Raw genomic sequence first — 18,070 nt, forward strand, 5'->3', positions numbered from 1 at the left:
ATCCCATTTTTGCCATTTTTCACATTTTCTTTGCCACTTTTCACCCATTTAAGCTACCAGAGTAAAAGTGTCAAAAAGAGAAGAAAAGTGACAAAAAGAAGTGGCAAAAATCAGCTTAAAGTGGCAACCGCTGAGAGAAAAGTGGCAGAAGAAGGTAGAAAGTGGCAAAAATGGGTGAAAAGTGGCAAACACTGGGAGAAAAATGGCAAAAAAGGGCAGAAAGTGGTAAAAAAAAAATGGGTGAAAGTGGCAAAAAATGAGTTCAAAAAAGGTCCAAAACTGCAAATTAGTGAAAAGTGACTGAAATGTGCAAAAATCAGAAAAAGGTGGGGAGCAATAGGAAATTAGTGGCATTTAATTGCAAAAGGTAGCTTTAATGAGTGAAAGGTGGCAAAAACGGTGAAAAATGGCAAAAATGCAAGATAAAAGTGTCAAAAAGGGAAGAGAAGTGACAAAAAGAAGTGGCAAAAATGGGCTTAAAGTGGCAACCACTGGGAGAAAAGTTGCAGAAAAAGGCAGAAAGTGGACTCATTTTTTGCCACTTTTCACCCATTTTTTGCCACTTTCTGCCTTTTTTGCCACTTTTCTTCTGCTTTTTGCCATTTTTTGCCCTTATTGCCGCTTCTTGCCCATTTAAGCTGCCTTTTGCAATTAGATGCCACTAATTTCCCATTTTCCCCTTCCTTTTTTCTGATTCTTGCCCATTTTAGTAGCTTTTTTTTTTTTACTCATTTTTCTCCAAGTTTTGCCACTTTTGGACCATTTTTGCCCCCTTTAACTCATTTTTTGCCACTTTTCTTCCAGTTTTTGCTACTTTTTGGGGACTCGAGTACTACAAGACTGGAGTAAAGTGGCAAGAAAGAGCAGAAAGTGGCAAAACTTTGTGAAAAAAGTTACGTAAATGGGCAAAAATCAGGAAAAAGTGGGAAAAATGGAAAGTTAGTGGCATTAAATTACAAAAGGCAGCTTAAATGAGCGAAAAGTGGTGAAAAGTGGCAAAAAAAAGGGGCAAAAAAATGCAAAAAGCTGGATAAAGTGTCAAAAATGGGCTAAAAGCAATAAAAATGGAAATAAAGTATCAAAAAATTGCAAATAAGGGCAATGGAAATATTCAGCCAAAAAATAAAGGTTGACAATTAAAGCCTACTGTGTAAGTGTGGGAAACAAACTGATTAATGTGACTTGCGATGGTTAATTTCTGAGGTCAAATTTTCCTTTTTAAGGTTTTCTGGGGGAATAATGTTTGAAATTAAGACATAAGCCACATGTGGCTCCAGAGCCACATGTTTAGGATCACTGCTTTAACCCTGAATCTTCTGTGACTGTGATGCATGGAGGGCCTGTATGTCCTCGGTTGCATGGAGGGCCTGTATGTCCTCGGTTGCATGGAGGGCCTGTATGTCCTCGGTTGCATGGAGGGTCTGTATGTCCTCGGTTGCATGGAGGGCCTGTATGTTCTCAGTTGCATGGAGGGCCTGTATGTCCTCAGTTGCATGGAGGGCCTGTATGTCCTCAGTTGCATGGAGGGCCTGTATGTCCTCAGTTGCATGGAGGGCCTGTATGTCCTCGGTTGCATAGAGGGCCTGTATGTCCTCAGTTGCATGGAGGGCCTGTATGTCCTCAGTTGCATGGAGGGCCTGTATGTCCTCGGTTGCATGGAGGGCCTGTATGTCCTCAGTTGCATGGAGGGCCTGTATGTCCTCAGTTGCATGGAGGGCCTGTATGTCCTCGGTTGCATAGAGGGCCTGTATGTCCTCAGTTGCATGGAGGGCCTGTATGTCCTCAGTTGCATGGAGGGCCTGTATGTCCTCGGTTGCATGGAGGGCCTGTATGTCCTCGGTTGCATGGAGGGCCTGTATGTCCTCAGTTGCATGGAGGGCCTGTATGTCCTCAGTTGCATGGAGGGCCTGTATGTCCTCAGTTGCATGGAGGGCCTGTATGTCCTCGGTTGCATGGAGGGCCTGTATGTCCTCGGTTGGTTCTGGGTAAAAGACACCGTGAGCTTCACATTATTTAAAGACTTCTCTGAAACTGGAGAACCAGCAGATCCTTCATCTGATCCTCTGGGGAAACGTCATGCTTTTAGTTGAATGTAGGCAGTAATGTCAGTCATATAACATTCTTAGCTCACTTTTACACGAGGTTTTCTATTTGTAATGGAACATTTTTACTGTGATATATGAAAGGCCCTGTTCTGGAAATTTATGGTTATTAATCTACAGTATGTTGTACAAGAGAAAATATGGTGCCATGAAGTGCTGTAGTCATGGGAAACTTCTTTGCAATGGCTCATAAAAGCTTTTAAGAGGGTGGAGAAGGTAAAGTGAGGAGCAGCGTGATGAGGGCTGACCTGTCTGACAGCCTCCTCTCCTCCCTCGCTCTTTTATAATGTCAGGACTTCAGAGCAGTCAGGACTTGTTATGGACTAAAGAAAAAATGTGTTTGTCTGTCTGACATTACTTTTAGACTTTCTGTGTCTGGAGGCTACATGTCTATAGCTCCCTACTGTACACAAATCATGTGAGAAACTCAAAAATATGAGCTGTGTAAAGGCAGCTGCCTACTGTAATATACAGTGTATTATAAGGATTGGATAGCTCTTGATGCCTTGGATGTTCTGCTTTTTTTGGTCCTATTGTTGGATCTATTAACTCTAAGAGAATCTGTTAATAAAACCAGATGTCTCTTTAATGTCCACTAAAATCGCTCTTTCAGCACTTTTACCATGGGAGACAATTTACAGTTTAAGAAGAGGCAGTTATCATCCCACTGAAAGTGTGAAGCAGAGCTGGCTTGAAATGCAGGCGTATATTACTACACTGATTAACAAGTAATTGCACAAAACTCTCAAGGCCTTCAGTCTAACTTTAATATTATGTATTTTTGGACAAATTCAAGCAATAAATAATTTGATAAATGAGACCATGTGTATTGAAGACAATAAAATTATTTTGCCAGAATCTGAATATGGGGGTGCAACAAGCTTTTAGCCATAAAGGAGGCAGCTGGGGGAGGGAGGTGAGGCTGGCTACCAGCTGATCACAGTATGACTTTTTTGAAGTAACGCCAGGCTTCATCGGTTTTAGATAGAATGAGTTAACTTTTCATGCTCGTATTTCTAATGTGATGTCATTTGCTTTGTTTCAGGACATTATCCTTTTCATGTCACTCATTTTGATTAAGAAAAACATACATAAAAACACTAAAAGGGGGATTTTTGTAAACCATAATAACATAATCACACTTGAATGTTTGCATAATGTGCATAACTGCAAAAACATTGATTTACTAAACTGGTATTTTGACACATTTCAAGTCAAAGAAATATTGCAACTTAATAAAATGAAATATTTGAAAATTGCAGCAGGCCATATTGCTGAAGTTGAAGTCATAAAGTTTTGAGAATTCTGCTTTTTTTCTCTGAAACTTTAATATTTAAACTGAACATTCAAAATCAAGCTACAGGAGGCTTAGAGAAGACCGTTTTCTCTGCTATAATGCTCCTATTTTATATTTTTTTATTGTTGTGTCAATGTGGTTTTTGCTGTGTCCTCAGGGTGCCCCGGGCAAAAAAGGACCTCGAGGTGAGAGAGGAGAGGGCGGTGCTCTTGTAAGTATTATCTTCTGTTGTCTTTCTTATCTTTAAACCACTGGATTAAGATATAAAGTCCGTGGTAGTTTCCTCTGATCCTTCGGACTCTTCAGCTATCAGCCCATGATGAAAACAAAGATTGTTTAAGGTTAAAAGCTTTGAAGAGGGGAGTCACATCTGATTCCACTTAGTGAATGTGTGTTTTTGCTTTTCCTCCCTGATATGAAGGGGAGGTTTCGCTTCGATGCAGCATTCCTCATCTCCTGTTGGTCTTTTCCACAGATTGCAACAGTAGTGTGAAGAGATACAAGCAGATATCAGAAACTCGCTCCTCCTGTGTGTAAACTTGTCTTATCTGACCTTCTCTCTGTTTCACAGGGACCGGTGGGCCCTCGGGGAGAGAACGGACCACCTGGGCCCATGGGTCTGCCTGGCCCTCAGGGACCGATCGGCCTGTCAATCCCAGGAGAAGCTGTGAGTCCGTAAACACACCTGACACAACACAAAAACAGACACTGATGCTTTCGCACAAACGAAACGCCACAGGAGGAATTAATTCAAGGATTTATTTGGATGGAAATTTACAAGCAGAGGGAGTTTCTGTGGCAGAGATTCACATTCCTTCATGTCTGAAGGGGGAACGTGAGAGACCTGAGACAACATCACTGAATGATAATAAACCGTGTTTGGATTTCCATCTCTGAGTGAGATGTGTCCACGTGAAACGAGATTTTCTCTGCTTCTGTCTCCACGAGGATCGCGCTACGAGCCGGGCGAACGCTGTGCAATTTTCAGCCGATTCAGATGTGAATTTTGAGTTACACAACTCTTAGAAGTCAGGTCGAGTTTCAGCCTGATCATGTGTTGTTTGTTCGGCAGTGGGACCGGGCAGCCAACCATGAACTGATCTTCTGGTCCCAACTGGTCCAACGGATTTCTGACCTGTTTGGTATTTTGCCCACAAAGTTGGGGCATTTTTACCTCTGTTAACCTCAGACAGCATCTTAAATCACCATGAAAACAGCAGGAATGCCTTTTTGATGTGCCTTCCTCGACTATAATGAGACATGAAGGAAATAGAACTACCTGTGGACCTACAGCTGATGGAATATTTGTTATTCAGCTGCTAGTTGTGATTGCAGTGCTGTTTATGTGAGACACAGATGGAGCATAAAAACAAGACAGTAGATCTGAATTCAACCTCCTTGTTTGAGACTTTTTAAAATACAACACTGACATTGTCACAGCCTGTCTCAGCTTCACTGGAACAGTGTGAACACATAAATTTTGTGCAATGGTTGTGCTTGTTAATAATTCAGTTGCACAGCATGAGCTGACGTTGCACCATGAATGTCAAGCCCTAAACCCATGATCATCCACTTCCTGTCCAGCCCCGGAAAGATCTTTACATTCAGAAAAGGAGGAAAAGAAGATGTTGTGGTTTTAAGAGTATCCTTTGGCATTAAATGTTTGCAGCTGTTTAATCCATCCCACAAACAATTAATATTGAAATAGTGTCAGAATGACTTAACATTTGATCTGTTTTTACATAAATGAACTTTTCAGTCATACTTGTATATTTAAAAAAAGGGGTAAAGTTGGCAAAAGTGTTACAAAAATAATGGGTGATAAATGGTAAAATGGGTTGTGGAGTGGTCAAAAGGGTCAAAAATTGGTGAAAAAGTGGAGAAAACAGGAAAAAAGGGTTAAAAGTATCAAAATTGGGTTAAAAGTGTCAAAAATAGTGCAAAAAATAATGGAAATGAGTTAAAAGTGGCAAAAATGGATAAAGGTTGGCAAAACATGCAGGAAAAGGGGTTAAGAGGGGTTAAAATTTTGCAAAATTGGTAAAAGAGGAAAAAAGTAGCAAAAAGTATAAAAAAATTGGTTAAAAGTGGCAAAATAGTGCAAAGAATTCATGACAGGGTTAAAAAGTGGAAAATAGAAGAAAAGTGGCAAAAATAGATGAAAGAGTGGCACAAAGAGGATAAAATATGCAGAAAAAGTGGTTTAAAATGGGCAAAAGTATTGAAGAAAATGAGTTCAAGAGGCAAACAGTATCAAAAATGGGTTAAAACCACAGAAATAGCCTGGCAAAGTTGCAAAAAGGGGTTAAAAAGTGGCAATATGGATGAAAAGTAGTGAACATTGATTTAAAAGTTGCATAATTGTTGAAAAAAATGTAATGAGAAGGGGTAAAAAAGTGTCAATAAAGGATCAAAGACTGAGGGGAGGTAAAATATGCAGGAAAACTGGTTTAAGAGGGGTAAAACCTTGTAAAAATTGGTAAAAGAGGAAAACAGGGGCAAAAAGTATCAAAAAAGGGCTAAAAGTATCAAAAATGGGGGATAAATAGGGATAGATCTAACTGGTATTGACTAAAAATGTCCCGTGTTTTGGAAGAAAATACAAATACTACTACAATAATACTAGAATTAGACCAAAATTCTTCTTTAATTTTTGTGTATTTGAAAGTTCAGCCCCCAGGGTCTCTGTCAAGAATAAGTCTGGCCCTTGTGCAGATGTACTTGATGACCCCTGCCCTAAACACACCAGCGCCGTCCGGTGAAAAAACCCTCACTTCCATTATTTTCTATGAACAAACCCACACTGACGGCGTCACCACAGACGCCTGTGGACATGAAATATAGCGCCATCTTTTGTTCAAGGTGTAGACTGTAGGCACTACTGCTCCTTTTGTTTTTTATGTACCCATGGAGGTGATCCCTGATCTGGTTTTCAGCTCCTAAATTAATCTGATTGGACATGATTCTAAAGCCCCACCCCTCTCTATAGAAGGCCTCACAGCTGACAATGATATCAGAGCAAATACCAAGGGTCAAAGGTCAGAGGAGATGCGGAGACAGGATTGTTGACAGGCACAGAACAGTGACCTACAGAATTCTCACATGAAGAAGTCTGGACCAACCAGGACTCTTCTAGAGCTGGTCACTATCAGGGGAGAAGGACCTTAGTGAGAGAGAAGACCAAGAACCTGATGGTCACTTTTGACTGAGGCCCTGTCCACAGGGAGACGAAAACAATATATTGCCGTTTCGTTTTGAAAAAGTTTTCTGTAAAGACGGGATCGTTTCAGGAAATATCCATGTAAGCACGGAACCGCTGAAGACGCTGTAATGCATATGCCAAGCCTGTACGTGGCGCTGTAACGCTGCCACAGAAATGCATTAAAAGAGAGAAGGAGAACACAGAAAACTGCCCCAAACTTTCTTCTAGCTGCTTTCCCGGTTGTTCTCCGTGTTGGATTTAAAAACATATGGTGTATACATTTCGCGGCGGTGGTAAAGGAGCATCAGATTTTGCTGTAAAAGCCATAATAAGCTCAGTTGCTTCTGTAGCACGAACACAACCCTGTAGTCTGCCATGTTTGTTTTGGTTGGACTCACGCAGGCGCCTTAAGGGAGCTACGCTGTGTGTGACGCAATAGTTTCAAGAAAGATGTGGATAGCCGTCCACACTGAGATGAAACTAGTCACTTACAGATTTATGCACTCTGGGACCCGTTTTCGAAAGTATCATTTACAGTCACCCAAAACGCAGTTTCCGTGTGGATGAAATGCTGATACGACAAAAAACTTTTGCATATACTCCTGAATTCATCTCCGTGTGGCCGGGGCCTGAGCTCCAGAGATCCTGGAGAAGATGGGACAAAGTTCTAGAAGGAGAACCTTCATCTCTCCTCTCCACTGATCTGAGCTTTATGGAAGAGAGGAGAGATGAAGACTGTCCTCAGTGATGAACACATGAAAGTCTGTGCTTGACTTTTATTTTGAGATTTTTGCACATTTCAAACGTTCTTAAACAGTTTTTTTTTTTTGTCACTGTCACAGGTCACTTCATTTTGACTTGCATGTTTAAGATGAAGTAACACTAAATGTCACATCTCTGATCTCTTCAGTAACCTTGTAATTCTTCTTTTTTTTCTTCTAGGGCCGTCCTGGACCAAAGGGAGACCCTGGAGACTCTGGCTTACCTGGACAGAAAGTAAGTGAAGCTCTAGATTTAAAGTATTTTTGGATTTTGAGCAGGAAGTGGGGATAACTCACAGTTTAACTACTATTCTGGCGTCTGGCTGCACAGAGAAGCTTCTCCAGCTGGGGAGGATTCAGAGAGAAGCGAGAGAGTATTGACCCTCTGCAGAAGCTGCATGAGTATCACTTTCAGATTACATTTCAGCAGAGAACAGGCCAAGAACATGTCACTTTGATTAACAGCTCTGGTGAAGTGTTGGCCTTTAGTCAGTAGCTAAACCCTCCTCTTAGCGTTAAGTTGTTTGGTCTGGTAAAATACGGGGGGCTCCGATCCAACCTGAGATATCACAGTTTGGAAAAAAGAAATGGCATTCAAGCTTCTGGAGCAACATTTGGCCTAAAATTAAAGGACAAAGGGTCACTGATGACGCTCTGAACAGTCCAGATTTCTCTGAACAGGAGGAAACTGTCTATGTGAAATATTTAGTGATCTTTACCAGGCATCATTTAATTCTTTCCATGAATTAAACCCCTCGTAGAAAAGTTTTATGAGCTGGTAAGAGATAAAAGTCAGAGTTTCCTTTAAAACAGCTTCATTACACAACCCAGTAAAAACATCCAGTATAAGCTGACTGAAAAATGAACCATAAAAGGCACATTCCTTTAAGGAGATATTGATTTGACCAGACTTGGTCAGGTAACATTAAGAATTAGATTTCAGTTCAGCTCATGAGACGGCCAACGATCCAGTGATGCTGGAGGATTTGGAGGGAAAGTGTTACCTCGTGTTGTCTGTCACTTTGCTCTAAAGAGACTCTGTTAAACATGCAAACACCGAGTCACTTCTGTTTCTGTGTAGAGCTCTTGGTTCACTGTCTTCAACTTTAAACTTTAGAGTTAGATTTAGATGAAATTCTTAGAGATCAGCTGATCAGCCCCAGCAGGTTGAAAGTTTTGATTGCATGCATTTTCAGATTATTTCATATTTCAAATTATATTACACTTACATTTACTTATACTTAATTATATACTATACTATTATAAATAAATACTTAGAATTACTTATTATACACTTAAACTTATACTTACTTATTACAAATTATATTAAATTACACATTTGAGTCTAGTTTTAGTCATCTTTATAAAAAGTAAACTTAGTTGTTGTCAATTTTAGTCATCACAGATCTATTTTTGTTAGTCTTAGTCTAGTTTTTGTCATCACAGATCTGTTTTTGTTAGTCTCAGTCTAGTTTTTGTCATCACAGATCTGTTTTTGTTAGTCTCAGTCTAGTTTTTGTCATCACAGATCTGTTTTTGTTAGTCTCAGTCTAGTTTTTGTCATCACAGATCTGTTTTTGTTAGTCTCAGTCTAGTTTTTGTCATCACAGATCTGTTTTTGTTAGTCTCAGTCTAGTTTTTGTCATCACAGATCTGTTTTTGTTAGTCTCAGTCTAGTTTTTGTTATCACAGATCTATTTTTGTTAGTCTCAGTCAAGTTTTTGTCATCACAGATCTGTTTTTGTTAGTCTCAGTCTAGTTTTTGTCATCACAGATCTGTTTTTGTTAGTCTCAGTCTAGTTTTTGTCATGGACAAAAAGGCTGTCGACGAACATTTTTAGTCATAGTTTTAGCTGATGAAATTTACACTGGTCCAGGTTTGTACTCACATTGAAGTGAAAACAAACCACATATCAAAGCAAGATATTAATCTGCAAAGGGGAACAGAGACTGGAAGAGCTAGCTGCTAATTTTAGCTGCACTAGTAGGGTATCAGGCTCACATCAAACCCGCTGACACAATTTGACTGTTTCCTAATGATTTCCTCCTCCTTAAACTAGTCAGTTAAACACTATTTAAATGGCCGTTTAGCCGAATGGGAAAATAGATGCCTGGGATTCAGCCTTAGTCTACAGCAGATAATTTATAGAGACTCAACATTAATGAGCTCTGCACTAAGCAACATTTACTTCATATGCATTTATTGAACTTCAAACATCAACAAACACCTAATATTTTAATGTTCTGAACACTGAAAATTAAATACCATATGACAATGAATAAGGACACAGATATCTGAAACAGTCATACATAGAAATGAATATTGAATCAACTAACTATGCTTTCGAAGTAGTAGTGATGTACCTGTACCCAGTCCTGAATCAATAGGTTGTGACCTCTGGTGTTGGCACATGATATCCAGAGAACTTTTAAAGACTTCTCATTCTAAAACATGACGCCTTCTTCAACTCCCCTCCCTCTGTGCTGTCACTACTGCTGTCCTTGCGGACATCTTTGTCATCTTTTTCCAACATTTAACAGTCTCAGCCAAAGAATTTAGAAGCAGCAGTTTTACAGTCCTGCTTCACTAAAGGGAGCTGACAAGGCCGATATCCAAACATGCAGACCGCCGAGTCATGAATGAAACGATGACTCAGCTGATTCAAAATAAACAGAGTTTATCTCTGTGTGGATGCTGGTGATAGAGGCAGCTACAGGTGACCATGTTGGAGCAGATGCTATAGAATGCATTTAATGAGTTTCAGACCAAGTTGGTCCTGGTTTATAATGGCCAATAAAACAGATCTGGAATATATTATGTAGCCTGTAAATCTTATGCCAAGCCATCAAAGACCAGAGAGGATTGGCAATAAAAGCAGTGAGCAGAGTTTTACTGAGCAAATGAGTGTTTAAAAAAAAGGAAATTTACTGTTGGACTGTTAAAATCCTGCACTGAAACAACCAGTCTGAATGATCGCTTGGAGCAAAGGTGAAATTTTTTACTTTGGATGGTGAAACAAACTCTGAATTGTTTTCCTGTGTCTGCAGGGAGCACCTGGAGCTGCTGGTCCTATCGGCCCGGTCGGACCAGCTGGAGTCAGGGTGAGTCCCGACGGGCTGTGTTTAATGGACACCATGCTCTGAGAAACAAAGCCGGAGCTGAATCTGATCATGTGTGAAGAATTCAGGCTTGATCTTTGATTTTTCAGGGCCCTCCAGGAAAGGAAGGACCGGCTGGACCCAGAGGCCCTGCAGGGCCCATGGTAAGAGCTCTCATGGTTTAGTTCAGGGGTGTCAAATTCAGTCACAGCTGGGGCCGGATTCTGGATTTAGGTCTAACCTGATAGCCTAACAGGGTCAACATTTAACCATAAACTGTCTTCATTTTCACCAGTAATAAAATATGAAAAAAAAAACAGCACTGATGATAAATCATTTGGAAATTCAAAAAAGTAAAAATGATGAGTTTAAAGGCTCAAATCTGAGATAAAAATTCCAATTTATTAGTTCAAAAGATCAGAACACGATATTAAAAATAGAAAAATAATGTTTTTAAAGAGCAAATATATCAGGAGAAAGTTAAAATCCCAAGTTTGAAGGTGAAAATATTAGATCAATTTTGAAATCATGAGTATAAGAGTCAAAATATGACTTAAAATTTTAGATTGGGAGTCTGATAGTTCAAAATATGAGATTAAAAAGCCACAAATTAGGAGTTGAAAATGTCAAAATATGAGCAAGAATTCAAAATGATGTCTTAAAAGTTAAAAATATGACTTCAATTCAAAATTGGGAGTGTAAAAGTTCAAAATATGATATAAAAAAAAAAAAATAGTCTTTTAGAATGTCAAAATGCGGGAAAAAAATGTAAAAATATGTTTTAAATTAAAAATTGGGAATCTAAAAGATAAAAATGTGACATATAAAATCCAAATTATGAGTTGAAAAGGTCAAAGTTTGAAATAAAAAGTCAAAATCATAAGTCTAAGTCGTAATCTTGAGATGCAAAATTGAAAATATGGAATAAAACACAAATGTATTTCTTTCGCCACATTCTTGACTTTTTAATAAATCTTTCTTACTTTTTACTTTTTCAGATTTTTATTTCTTATCAAGGATATTTCAAATAATCAAGTTGAAGTTTACATTTTCATACTGGAGGATATCTGCCGACCTCATACTGGTGGGTCAGTTATTATACAAATATGATATGGTCTTGTGGGCTGGATTTGGCCCCCGGGCCTTGAGTTTGACACCTGTGGTTTAGTTGTTTGTTGTAGGGTGAAAGATATTGAAAAGAATGGACATTTTTTCTTAGACTAAGAATATTACAGCATCTCTGTTAGCTGTAGCTGTAGTTTCTTGTAAATCCAAAATAAAGTATTTTCATGGCTTTCAACAATCATTCTGAGGGAGCATGATAGCTAGCTTGAGTTTCACCTGACTGAATAAAAGCGTGTGAAATGTTCAACAGTGTTAAACCCGCAAAAATCAAGCTAAACTCAAGTCCTTCTCATTTCCTCATGTGGTAGTTGTCATTTCCACATCATTGTTCCACACTCTTCCTTCCTGGAATACCTGTAGATAAGCCCTGATTGATTTCTCTGTGTCATGTAGGGACCTCCAGGATCTCCGGGAATACCAGGAGCAGCAGGAAAACCAGGAAACCCCGGAGACACCGGTGTCCCCGTGAGTGTCCTCACTGCCGTGGTGGCTTATTTCAACCAAACGAGTGAAACTGTTTGTCTAACAGCTGATTTTATGTGCTTTTTTCAGGGCACTGCTGGTGCAAAGGGAGACAAAGGAGAGAGAGTGAGTAAATCTGAAGGTTTCAGGTTCTAGTCCTATCAAAAGAGCAATCTGTTAGTTATTCAGTCAATCTAAGATTCTATTTTAACTATGGATGGTGATCAAAACCTGGTTCCATCAGGACCCAGCTCTGCATTTTTAAACCTGAAAACCAGTAAAAAATAAGCTTATTGATAATTCTACGAAGCCTCATGGGTCCTGAAACATAACGTTTTATCTTGAGTCCAGTGACATCATTTATATTAAAATAATTGTCTCATAAGGTGTTTGGATATGGATTAAATCACCAGCTCGTGTTAAATCACATCAGCATTGTGAATCAGATCAGACCAAAATAAATCTCTTTTGGCTCAGCTTGAAAAAACATGACCTTCAGCTGCTGCTGGTCAGTTGTCCTCTTGTACTCACAGCAACTGACACTCCCTGACACCTTTATACTAGGTTGTAAGTTAGTAAAATACACTCCTCCAGCAGAATAAAAGTTAGCTGAGGATATAAGAATATAAAATGTTGCTTTAGAAAAAGAAAATGTAGGCTTTGGTGAGAAACTTTAAAATACTGTAAAACACCAATTAACCGCCATGTCCCTGTTCCGAATAAATGCGGGGTGTAATTTAATTAAAGCTCTGATATGTGACTGAGATGAGATCCATATAGAAGTAGAGCCTGACCGATTTATTGGTGGGCCGATTAATTGGGCTGATTATAGCATTTCACAGATTTATAAACATCGGCCAATATGTAGCCGATTAACTTTTTTGCTGCGCAGGGATTTTGTCTCTCTCTTTTTGCTCCTGTTGCTCTGTGTGTATCCATGCTGAACTCAGCCCGAGTTCCTGGCCCCTCCCCCCAGACGCAGAGTTCAGCAGCAGCTCTCCCTCACTAAGTGTTGCTAACTTAGTGACTTTGTCGCTATATTTAGCAAGTTTTCAGACCCCTCTAGCAACTCTTTTCAAAAAGCAACTAGCAACAAATCTAGCGACTTTTTCTGGTGTTACTGGAGAGTTTTGGAGACTCTGACATGAAAGCACGTATCGTTGTTGCTCTTCTCACTGATTAGCGGGTGCTGCTGCCCCTGTCCCTAAGCACTCATAGGCAGCCTAATCTCTGCTGCAGTCGGACTCACTTGGCTTGTTTTGCTGCTTGCTGCCGGTGCAGCTTTCACACAGGGTGCGAGTTTTCTGCATGTCAGCCGCATCTCCTTGCTCTCAAAGCCCTGCCCGTCTTCATAAGTTTTACCTCAATAAACCCCCCTTATAGAAGCGACTCGATTCAGTGTACAGTGGAAGTTTTGTTGGGAACTATTCAAAATAAAAGCATTCTGTACAAGTGAACGGAGTTTCTCTACAGAAATGCTAAACCGGGCTTTTACTTTCAAAAGCACAAACCAGAAAAGCATTCATATGGTGTTTATCTTTCCTGTGACATATTCTACCAGTGTGGGGACAGAAAGTTTCACTAATAGTAGATCTTTAGAGAAAAAATTTATAAAACAGGCGCATTTAAGCTTGTGGCCTTCCTCAGTGTTATCAAGAAACACACTGTAAACATATTCTATGTGCATATTTGCCACAGCCATGTAAATATGGCTCTCCATTTATCATTTTCCTGTCTAATATGGTCCACAACCAAAATATACGACTATTGTACAGCGTTTTAACATCATCTAAGTTGCATCTTTGTGAAATAAACAAAGATAAATGCAACTGGTTATTCACATGTCCACATTTGTGTTCATGTACAGTATATATCCTGTGTATATCAATGTTATTATTTCATATATCGGCCAATATATCGGTTATCGGCCAACATATCGGATATTGGCTTTTGTTAGCCCCCAGTATTGGTATCAGCATCGGCCCCAAAAATCCCATTTCGGTCGGGCTCTAGTCCAGACATAATAAAAGCCGTAAGCTGTTCCTTGCAAAAACATGCAGTGAGTTGCATTATATGCCTATGTTCAACATATAATCAACACTTAGCTTCATATTAGCACCGCTCACTCTCAGATAGCCCATTGGCCATTAGCCAATAACTCACCAGTGCTCCGTTAACCAGACACCACCTTAAAACAAATGAAAATTGAGTCGTATCATCAGTGGTCCCATATTAGTCCTCCTTATACTGATGATCTCAATTGTAACCTCCACTAAAGCAGCAAATCCAGCCATCATGGTATATTTGGGGTAGTTCTAAAGAAAGACAAAAGCTTCCACTCTGGATAGGTCAGTACAGTCCTCCTCTCATCAATGGCTCTTTCCACACTGCTGCCGATCAGCCAGGATGTCCCGAGCATGAACACCTAGCTACAGGGAAGGGAGACGGCGCTCTTGCTGTTGGCCCTAACCATTTATGCCTTTCTGCATGACATGATTTTGTGTTTAATACAGTTCCAGTTCATCAGAGAATTGTCCACAGAAAGATCTGCTCACTCATTGAAGTCCACTACATCCCTCTGCTTGTAGCAATAACTAACACAAAATCCTTCTATACTGCTGATTTCCTTTAATGGTTTTCAGTAGCTCCTAAGTCCCTGGTGATAAGCTTTGTTTGACATCACCCATGTTGATAATATGAAAATTCACCCCCTAAATTAGCCATGCGCGGTGTTAGGTTGATAAACCTTCCCTACATTTTGGCCGTTCATATTTTATCTGCTGGACATCTGTCAGACTAGTAAATGTTGGCTAACAGAAACTCTGGTCTAAAACCTTTTAAACTCTGTTTGTACTAAAGGTGCACTACACAGATCACTGTGAGAATTTGTGGACATGAGTATTTTTCTCTAGCACTGGTTTCCAGTGAGTAACATGCCCTTTACAATCCAGGTGGGGGCCGGACTGGGTGGGACAAACTGTGACCTCACATGCCAAAGGTCAACAGGAAACCCTTCTTTTAAATCTCTTGTTTTTGCTTCCAGGGAGACTTTGCTCCTCAGAACATGATGCGATCCATCGCCAGACAAGTTTGTGAGCAGCTAGTAAACAGTGAGTAATCCAATTTTATTCTTAGAACCACTGTTGGAAATGCTTTTAAAGCAGCCGGACTCCAAACATGCTTCAATGAGGCTGACACTTACTGCTCCTCTGCTTTTACAGCACAAATGACTCGAGTCAACACGTTACTGAACCAGATCCCTAACGGCATGTACCGCAGCGCCAACCCTGGTCCTCCAGGACCTCCAGGACCTTCAGGCAGGCAAGGACCCCGCGGGGAGCCTGGAACCACAGGAAGGAACGGTTTCCCTGGAACTCCAGGTTTACCCGGGCAGCAGGGAGAGAGAGGTAACACGCTAACATGATTCAGAGTTACAAAAATAAACGAGAACACAAAGGCAGCACAGTGGTTCTAACACCGCATCAAGAGACGCTGATGAGGCTTGACTCGATCAGTAAACGCTGAGCAATTCAAATAATCACTGATTTTTAACCCTGATGAGGAACGTGCTGCCATCTGCTCTAAAGCCTAAATACTCTTTGGCCTTGTCATACAAAACACAATCAGATAATCAGGAAAATCAAAGCGCTAAATGGAGCAAAGTAAGACAGAATCTGAATCATATTTAGTATTTGAATCAGAAGAGGAGGCTCATTTTCAAGTAAGAGCTGATATGTTGAGTTGATCTCCATCAGTGAAACTGATCACTACAGAATCATCACTGAGTGCAGGATGAGAGGGAGGAGAAGTGACTCCAATGGCAGTAAACGTGCTCAGATTTTTGAACAAAGTTTTCCACATGATCTTACCTGTACCTGATGAAGGGACCAAACTGAAGGCCATCTCATTCCCCCCATTAAACATTCTGCCAGTCATTTTACACACTGGTCCCTCCTCAGACTCACACTAAACATGTGTCTCCTTCAGGCCCTGCAGGAGAAAAAGGAGATCGAGGAACGCCAGGAGTCGGACAGAAAGGACCGAGAGGACCTGCAGGTATGGGTCCCAGTTTTTTTGGTTTTCTTTCTTCTACACTTTAAAGTGTGACTCTGATCCACAGCTTTGAATAAAAGATGAAGCAGTGTTTAACAATCAAGGTTTCAAAGGCACTTCTCCTTGCTTCTGTAACTTTGTTAAATGTTCAGCAGGTCTGGACGTTTGGTACAGAGACGTTTGGTCTTTGTAAACGATGTAGTAAAGAGAAGGGTCACTTCCTACTCTTTTTTAATTAACTTCAGTCAGGGGTGTCAAACTCCTCCATTTGCTTTGTGAGCTTCAAGGATTCTTTTTCTCCAGTCCAAACCGATTTTAAATAAATGTTAGTATCAGCCTGTAAAACCGGCTTCCACCTCCTTTATATTTCATGGTAACAGAGTGAGCTTTAGTGTAGCAATAGGGCTTAACGATTTGCAAAAATAATCTAATTGCAGTTTTTTCCTGCAATATTGCAATTGGGATTTGAAGTGTGATTATTTAGGTTCGTCAGTATTTCTGTTGTTTAACGAACGTAAGCAAGAAATCATTCTATATTATAATAAGTACAATATTAAATAATTTAAATTAGGGCTAAATTTAGAAAAAAAAAATCTTACTGCCATTTTGGCTCACATAGCAAATTTGATATCAGTTGCTTTATTGAAAGGGATGATCCTTTCTCATATTCTCATTTTGATGAGGAAAAATAAATGCATGAGCAAGAAAAGCATGATTTTTGTAAAAAATAACACAAAAAAGACACTTGAAGGTTTGAAAAATGTATGAAACAGTGATACTCAACACGTGGCTCTGTATGTCTTTATAGGGGCTCGGGGCAACGACACGAGCCACTATTGTTCTTCCGGTCATTTCTACTTTATTTATTCATCTTCCAGACAAAATTTCGGCACGCTACTCCTCCTAGGGCTTTCAGAAACTCCCTGCAAATTATACATCAAAATGTGTGGTTTGTTCCCGATCAGTGTGTTATGTCTTTTCTAAGAGATTTGCAAATTTTTCAAAAAGTTATTTGTGAAAAACTGCGAAAAAAGTCCCATCTGAAATGAATGGGGAGAGGGACGAAGAAACCACAAACATAGGGTTTTTCAACACCCCTACTGCTTCCCCATACTTTCACCTACAGAGATCATTCTAACTTTAAAACATAGAAATTTTTTCTGTCAAGTCTTCAGAAATGTCTTTGGTATGATGATGGGTTTACGGTTTTTGATAGGCGAGTCTTCAAACCTCCTGTGCGTTGACAGAAAATGATTAAAAATTGCCCTGCTAGAGTGGGTGATGTCATTACCCTAGAGGCTGAGAGAGCCTACACATCAACTGAGACCTTTGCGAACAACTAGTGACTACGGCCACAAATCTAACACCACAAACATAAAAAAAAAGTCAAAACTGAGGAAATCTTGTCCTGCTACTGTCAAACCAAGAACCAAAGCCATATCATGCATGGTTTTGGCATGAGAGGACCAACTGTCCCAAGTATGCTGACACCTCTCTCATCTACTGCAATGGTATCAAATCTGATGAATCTGTCTTCAGAGTCAGAAAGATGCCCGTTTTTAGCTCGCCACCCTAGGTTCATTTCTTGCACAATCAACACCAAAATAACATCACTGATAGTTCAAGGCCTGCAGATGCTCACGCCGAAATCCTTTTGATGATACATTTACGGTTTTCGCACACGGAGAGGAGAAAGAGACTGTGTTCACAAGCAAAATCACTCAAAATTACTCTCTGCTGTCTCAGGTGTAACCGATCTGTGATCAGTGATGCGTAACCGTGCAGGCATTAATTACCATGGCAACAGCAGCTCTGGTGCTTTGATGATGTCATCGCTGCTTGACACACATACAGCCTTTAATGATCTCTGATCACTCACACACGGAGCTGTTCCAGTAAAGCAGCCCATTTAAACAATGCTTTAACAGGATGGTGGGACTGTGGGTGGCTTCTTATCCACATACAGTCC

The 18,070-nt window shown here is 40.1% G+C and overlaps 1 protein-coding gene across 3 annotated transcripts in view; it reads left to right on the plus strand.

The window, feature by feature from the left end:
* col12a1b (collagen, type XII, alpha 1b) overlaps positions 1 to 18,070 on the plus strand; it is a 276,137-nt gene that overhangs the window by 244,866 nt on the left and 13,201 nt on the right. For all 3 annotated transcript variants that reach the window (XM_041805206.1, XM_041805207.1, XM_041805208.1), the window contains 10 exons: positions 3,557 to 3,610; positions 3,971 to 4,066; positions 7,544 to 7,597; positions 10,411 to 10,464; positions 10,572 to 10,625; positions 11,980 to 12,051; positions 12,139 to 12,174; positions 15,092 to 15,158; positions 15,270 to 15,455; positions 16,036 to 16,104. In XM_041805206.1, coding sequence (XP_041661140.1) covers positions 3,557 to 3,610; positions 3,971 to 4,066; positions 7,544 to 7,597; positions 10,411 to 10,464; positions 10,572 to 10,625; positions 11,980 to 12,051; positions 12,139 to 12,174; positions 15,092 to 15,158; positions 15,270 to 15,455; positions 16,036 to 16,104 — 742 coding nt within the window. The remainder of the gene's footprint in view (positions 1 to 3,556; positions 3,611 to 3,970; positions 4,067 to 7,543; positions 7,598 to 10,410; positions 10,465 to 10,571; positions 10,626 to 11,979; positions 12,052 to 12,138; positions 12,175 to 15,091; positions 15,159 to 15,269; positions 15,456 to 16,035; positions 16,105 to 18,070) is intronic.

This window comes from Cheilinus undulatus, linkage group 14 (genome assembly GCF_018320785.1).
Source record: "Cheilinus undulatus linkage group 14, ASM1832078v1, whole genome shotgun sequence".
NCBI classification, from domain to species: domain Eukaryota; kingdom Metazoa; phylum Chordata; class Actinopteri; order Labriformes; family Labridae; genus Cheilinus; species Cheilinus undulatus.